Raw genomic sequence first — 6,847 nt, 5'->3', positions numbered from 1 at the left:
AGTAAGCAAAATGTTCCTTTAGTGGTGAGAACTGAGCCTAGCAGCCTGCTGACAGCCAAATTCCCTCTAAGAGGGTGAAATATTTTAGAACAGCAACGAGAAGCCCCCTCAATTTCTGGGTCTATCTCTCGTGGGTTCTGCTACCCCTTTTGAAAGCAGCTTCTTACCTCTGGGTCATGCTTTGCACGGAGGCTTTCATGGCTTCAGCCCCCATTGGCGGTGCCATTTTTGCCGAAGGATAATTGGAGGAGCTTCACCGATTACCAAATCCCTGGGAAGAAAGAAAGATCAGACAATAAACTGTGAAGCTCTTAAGCAAAAATGGAGGCATGAAAAAAAAAACCAAACCAAACCAAACCAAAACCCAACACCCAAAAACCCCAACAATTATGATGTCTGTGAATACGAAGTTTTTGGTCTTGCTTACTGAATTGAAATGAAACACAAAAAAGCAAAACCCCCCCAAACACAACTCAGATGAGGATTCTGCACTGGAAAGCAGTTTCATATAAATATCTATATATCTATATCTATATTTTCTTTTCCTGTGCAGGCAAGATGCTGGTCATGAAAGCCTGATATTGTGATGAGAAACCCCCCCCCCCCAAAAAAAAACCCCATAGATTGCTCAGCTTTCTTGTACACCAATATAACTCTGGAGTCGAGTAACCTGTTTTTAAGTGTCAGTGTTGGCTTGATCAGGTCGTTGCTGTTTAGTGGAGAAGCGGTGGCAAGGAGGAGTTCGGTGCTGACGTGAATGTTTTGCATGAGTTTGTTTGGTTGTGTTTTTTTTTGGGGGGGGGGTGGGGGGTGGGGTTATTTTTTCGTTTGGGGTTTGTTTCTCTTTTGGGGTTTCTTTCTTTTTTTTGGCTTCCAGTCGCGCTTGCCCCGTTCTGATGCCGTGTTTTTCCCCCCTTCCCACATGCAGGGCTTCAGATAACAGGGAGCGTGCTTATGAACATAGTGCCTATGGACACCATGAGCGGGGGACGGGAGGATTTGATCGGACGAGACATTACGATCAGGATTACTATAGAGACCCTCGAGAGCGGACCTTACAACATGGGCTCTATTACACTTCTCGGAGCCGAAGTCCAAACCGTTTTGATGCTCATGACCCCCGTTACGAACCTAGGGCCCGGGAGCAGTTTACATTGCCCAGCGTGGTACACAGGGATATCTACAGGGATGAGATTACACGGGAGGTACGAGGCAGAAGGCCGGAGAGGAATTACCAGCACAGCAGGAGTCGGTCGCCGCATTCGTCCCAGTCCAGGACCCAGTCCCCGCAGCGGTTGGCCAGCCAGGCGTCCAGGCCCACCCGCTCCCCCAGCGGCAGCGGGTCCCGGAGCAGATCTTCCAGCAGTGACTCCATCAGCAGCAGCAGCAGTACCAGCAGTGACAGGTAAGGCCTCTGTGAATCCTCGCCTGACCTGGAGCCACCGCGCGGAGCGGGCTTTGGGAGTTGTTTCCTGAGGCACGGCGAGGAGCTGGGAGCCTGGGCTGTGGAAGTGCAGGGCGCTTGGTAACCAAGTCGTTGGTGCAGCGGAGTGCTGTGAAATGTGGAGAGTCTGAGTTGGCACAAGATGGATCGGAGGTGAACGTTGGTGCTGTTGTTCTTTACTCCCTGTGGTGGATCTGGGCAGTGTTCTGTCGAGCTGGGCAAAGCAGGATGCACAGCCACGAGGTCTCGTTGCACCCCAGCTGCTACCCTTGTGCATGGGGCATGGGGCAACTCTCTATTTGCTCAAGTGAGGGAATGAGAGCAGATTTTAAGGTCGACTGCTATTTACAGGACACACTCAGATACTTTGGGAGTGACGAGTGGTCCTGTTCCATTTCCTCTCATTCCCCATCAGCACTAACATTTAAAGGGTTGCCGTGTTGCCTTGCCAATTTTTTTCCCCCTGTTGCCTCGCAGCAGAAAAGGTAAACTTGGGAGCATTTCCTGGGGAGGTGCCCACGGTCCTGGGTCCTGAATGGCCACAGGCTTTAGAAACTACAGACAGGGGGAAAAAAATCCAGAAGGTTCGAGCTGGTTGCTGGGTTTCTTCTGATTGCCTGAAAATTCACGTTGAAAGGATTGCATTTGGCTTTTCATGAGTAAATTCATGTGGGAACCAAGAAACAGAGGTGAAGAGCTCTGGTCTTCAGCAGGGTCTGCAGAGCTGGAGACATTCCCAAGATTTAAAGTGTTCCTTGAGTAAAGAGATGCAATAAATAGTGCTCAGTTCTGACTGTGAGTGGAGTCCTACCACTGGTGATCTCTAATCGAGGTGATGGTTGATTGCTCTCGTGAAATCTTCCCTGAGTGCACGTTGGACCTTCTGGAAAGGTCAGGTGGGATAACACTGGGTGCATGTGCAGAAGGGAAGATGAGGAAATCAGTTTCTCCTCTTCTGATTTCCCCACCCCTCCATGTCTGAAGAACTGTGGAAAGATTTATTTGCTGCTTCTAATTATTGTTTTCTCCTCCTGGGTTTAGAAATCCAGGTCCAGTCTTGACTGGTGGAGAGAGAGAGAGAGAGAGAGAGAGGCACCTCTAGAGTATCAGAGATGACTTTCAGGTTCTTTAAAGGGTTGTTTATTTATTCCTAACACCTCTTTCTCAATGAGATCTTCACACTTAGATAATGACAACCCTTTGTCAGAGATTTTCACACTTATTACAGCTTTAAAAAAAAAAAGTGGTGAGCTTTCCAAAGGTCTCCAAAAAAGAAACCAACTCCCAGCAACACCAAACCAAGAAACCCTAGAGAAGAGGAGCGGAAAAAGAGGCTTCCTTACATTTGAGGTTTGAAAAAGGAAAAATCCCCAAACCAGACTGAAGTGCTCTTGTGGTGCTCCTTTGCTCGTTGCAGAATGGCCAGGAGGCAGGCCAAGAAAGTCGTAATCTGTAGAAAATGTCATTGTGGGGCTGTGGAGACAGGATGAAACACTGCTGTGCATCTGAGAGGGCTGAGCCTGATCCCAGGGGAGCAGAGCTCGGGGATGGAATCAGGAGATAAGCAGCCGCTGCGTTTTCTTGGCAGTTTCCAGTTGTAATAATGGAAAAGAAGCAGACGATGCTCTGAGAGCAGGGGGAAAGAAGCCCTGCAATGTGGAGTTATGAATGCAGCAAACTGGAGTGCAGGAGAGCGAGGGATGGAATCTGGTGGGGAGAGTGTATTGCGTTTGGAAGGATCAGGAAGGAGTTTCACGTGTTTCGAGGTGATGAATTAGGTCTTGACAAACATGTAGCCTTGTCTTTTACTCGGGAAAGCAAAACCCCACCTGGCCTTGAAGCCTTCTAAAGCACAAGTGGAATTTCTGTTCAGTTTTTGTCACAGAGCAGGCAGAAATTTATTTGCATCCCCATGCTCTGGGTAATAAATTCTGGGCCATTCCTGGCTTGGTTTAGCAAATTACTCATTCCTGTAGTGGGATTGGAACAGCTAAGGACAGGTTGTTACTGACTGAAGGATTCCTTGCGGTCTCCATGGCATTTTTCAGGGGATTTTAGCAAACTTGAAATCCTAAGTGGAAATGGCCAATATTGTGATGCTGTGAAATTAATGAAGGTCTTTGTGACACTGAATTCTTCAGCAGTTGTATGTTTTGGAGAACTCTGTCACTCCAGGCTTGTTCTGCTTGTCTCAGCTTGGCAGGGTGGAAAAGGCAGAACCAAGTTGTGTTCACTGAGAGATGCTCCTGTGAGTGTTCGGGGACGAATGCTGGAGCCTCGGGGAAGTCACAGCTGTGAAAGTTTTGTGCATGTCCTTCAGGTGAAAAATGCCCAGAAAGGTGGTGAAGTTTGGGCTTTGTTCCTGGTGGTCTTCAGAGGTGTGTGAAGTAAATGTGACTTTTGTTAAATGGAGGTGATGTTCTCGGGCAGTAATGCGAGGAAAGATGCCCTGCAGATTGCTCCCAGAACATGAAAAACGTCCTTTGTTTGGAATTTGTTGCGTTGGATCTCGGCTAAGATATGCTTTAAAGGTGTCTTTGAAGGCCTGCACAGGCAGGGGATTTGTAGTGGGAGCTGCACAGCAGTAATTGAGAAGAAAAGACCAAAAAGCACAGGGTGAAAACAAGCCCTGTTCTGCGGAGCAGGCTGTTCCTGGCGGTGTTCGGCCTCGCAGGAGCTGCCCCTGGGCTGCAGTGGGGGAGCTGCTGGCTGGGAGTGCTTTGGTGGGAGCTGTGTCCTCAGATGGTGAGGAGCTGAGCAGGATTTGGTGGATTTGAGGCCGTTGCTTGTCTTAAGGTGAGGTTGGCTCATTCCCCACCTACCTCATGGAAAAGGGTCACTGGGGTTGTTGTATCACCTTGAAAGCATAAAGAACCTCACAAATGATACTTGGGTTTAGCAGCTGCAGCAGCAGCAGCAGCAGCAGCAGCTTTGTTTTCTCTGTTCTGTTGACTCAAACGTGTACCACAAATGACACATTAGCAAACATACTTTCTGTACTGTGTCATGGAAGAAGCTGAATGCTCCTAGAAGCTCTGTGATCCCATAGGAAGCAAACCAGATTTTGTTTATGCCCTTCCCTACCTCCTGGAAACTTAAAAAACAAAAAAGGCAACCACCCTTATTTTCTTTTTGGTAGCAGAGGATCTTTTCTGGGCTGCTTGTGGAGGTGTTGTGCTTCTCAGCTCAGTTTGGTGATGTCAAAAGGCCTGGCGTGGTCCTCGCCGTTCCATGTGTTAGTGATTAGTTTTAAAGCCTTGCTGCAGCCACGTCCTGAACCGCATGGCACCGAGCAGCGGGGACCTTGTGCTCTTAAAACCGGGCACGTGGCAGAAGTAGCCTGTTGAGATGGGATTGAAAGTTGTTTACAGAATCTTGCTCGCAGTGTTTGATGTCCAGAATATGAAAGTGTGAACCTTGTGTGTGTGTAAATTTACAGAGGAGTGACCTCAGAGTTCCTTCTGCCGCCTTCTCTAATTTAGAGAGTGCTTTCTCGGTTGTCTGATGCTGGAGGATTTACTGGAGGAAGACTTTCTTCTGCCTTGTCATGTAAAAGAGAACTGAAATCTTCAGCCCGAGACCTGAAGCGACTTCATTTTCCAGCAGGCTTTAAGGGTGCCTCATCGTTGCTGTGGTGTGGAATTAAAGTGATGGAAAGAAGTTTGTCTGAAAAGGGACTTTTGGCGAGCTGTGACAGTTGTCCTGGGAGGGCTTAATGACAAGCGAGCAAGGCTTTGATAAAGTAATTAAGAGACTGGGTTTCATTTCAGATGGCTCTGTGATGAAATTCTGGAGCAGCGAGTTGCAGTTGGAAGGGAACACCTCTGTGTTAATTTCTGTGTCTTAATATTGAAATAAACTGATGAAAAGCACTGCCAAGAGAATTTTAATCATGGGAAAAAACCAAACCACCAGGCTCCCTGCAACCTCGGGTGGAAGGCTGCAGTGTGTTTTGTTCTGCCGGGGACTTTCTTAGCCTTGTTTAAACAACCGAAGTGAAAGTAGAAACAAGTGAATGTCATTTCGTTTCATTACATAACACAGACCCTTCCCCCCCTACCATTGTCTTCCTCTCGTCTTTCCCGCTCGGTTTTGTCTGCCAGCAAGCAATGAATCACTTAGAACGGGAGGCAGGGCTTTTGAGCGGTCTGAGAGGTGCCTCTGCTGGGGACAGCTGAAAAATCAGCAAGAAGGAGGTTAAATGTAGCAGTCCTGGCTTGTATTATTTAACAGCCGGGGAGACGGCCCTTGCTGGTGTTAAATGATTCCCCATCAATTTCACACCCTAGAGATCACCTGGAAATTTTTTACTATTACAAGAGGGATGTGGAGGTGCTGGAAGGTGTCCAGAGCAGGGCCAGGAGGATGAGCAGAGGGCTGGAGCTGCTTTGCTGTGAGGACAGACTGAAGGAGTTGGGGCTGTTCAGTCTGCAGAAGAGAAGGCTCTGAGGTGACCTAATTGTGGCCTTCCAGGATCTGAAGGGGGCTACAGGAAGGCTGGGGAAGGACTGCTCAGGATCTCAGGTAGTGCTAGGAGTAGGGGGAATGGAATGAAGCTGGAGGTGGGGAGATTGAGGCTGGAGGTGAGGAGGAAGTTCTTCCCCATGAGAGTGGTGAAGCCCTGGACTGGGTTGTGCAGGGAGGTGGTCGAGGCCCCAGCCCTGGAGGTGTTTAAGACCAGGCTGGATGAGGCTCTGGGCAGCCTGATCTAGTGTGGGGTGTCCCTGCCCATGGCAGGGAGGTTGGAACTAGCTGATCCGTGTGGTCCCTTCCAACCCTGACTGATACTGTGATACTCTGGTAGGATGACAGGGTCAGCATGCTCCTGGTTGTGCAGCAAGAAAAATTAGGCTAAGATTTAAGAAAGAATATAATAAAATTGAACCCAGCATAAACCAGGAATGGATTAGCACCAGGGCAACAGTAAACCCTCCAAGAGTCAGGCGAACCACCTCCTCTTACCTTTTGTTCCCATGTGGCTCTGAGCAACCCGATGCAGCGTGAAGCGTCCCTGCCCGTGGCAGGTGGGGGGCGGGGGTTGGAACCGGCTGATGCTCGAGGTCCCTTCCAACCCTGATGATTCTGTGATCCAAGGCTGTGTGCTGCTTTGATGTTTCTGTCTGTGCAGGGAAATGTAAATTAGGGACAGGAAAATTTAAAAAGGGGGGGGGGGGAAAAAAAACCAACAAAAAATCCACCTCAGATATTCTCAGGTTTTTGTTACCAACTGTCGAGGGTTTTCACTTTGTTCTCTCTCGTGTTTCTGCTCCTGTCAGCCTGTGCTGCTGCTTCTCATCTAAATATAACCTACACCATCCTCTTCGACGTGGGTTTTAGGTTTTTTTTTCACCCTTGGGAGTGTATCGAGTTTCTTGAAATTGAACACAGGCAGGCATGTTTTTT

At 48.5% G+C, this 6,847-nt stretch overlaps 1 protein-coding gene across 1 annotated transcript; it reads left to right on the top strand.

The window, feature by feature from the left end:
* Positions 1 to 881: 881 nt before the first annotated feature.
* Positions 882 to 5,828, top strand: LOC137440403 (msx2-interacting protein-like). Its single transcript, XM_068136673.1, has 2 exons — positions 882 to 1,405; positions 4,884 to 5,828. The coding sequence occupies exons 1-2, from the start codon at positions 897 to 899 to the stop codon at positions 4,924 to 4,926; spliced, it is 552 nt and encodes a 183-aa protein (XP_067992774.1). The 5' UTR covers positions 882 to 896; the 3' UTR covers positions 4,927 to 5,828.
* The last annotated feature ends 1,019 nt before the right edge of the window (positions 5,829 to 6,847 follow it).

The sequence above is a fragment of the Melanerpes formicivorus genome, unplaced genomic scaffold, assembly GCF_026170545.1.
Source record: "Melanerpes formicivorus ecotype bairdi unplaced genomic scaffold, bMelFor1.0.p_v2 SCAF_2944, whole genome shotgun sequence".
NCBI classification, from domain to species: Eukaryota; Metazoa; Chordata; class Aves; order Piciformes; family Picidae; genus Melanerpes; species Melanerpes formicivorus.
Note: the sequence above shows the minus strand (reverse complement) of the source record. Positions and strands in the feature narration are given on the sequence as shown.

Excerpts from the sequence above, each read along its gene's own strand:
- LOC137440403 (XM_068136673.1), top strand. The coding sequence starts at position 897 with ATGCCGTGTTTTTCCCCCCTTCCCACATGCAGGGCTTCAGATAACAGG. Across the intron at positions 1,406-4,883 it reads AGCAGTACCAGCAGTGACAG|AGGAGTGACCTCAGAGTTCC; the intron begins GTAAGGCCTCTG and ends GTAAATTTACAG.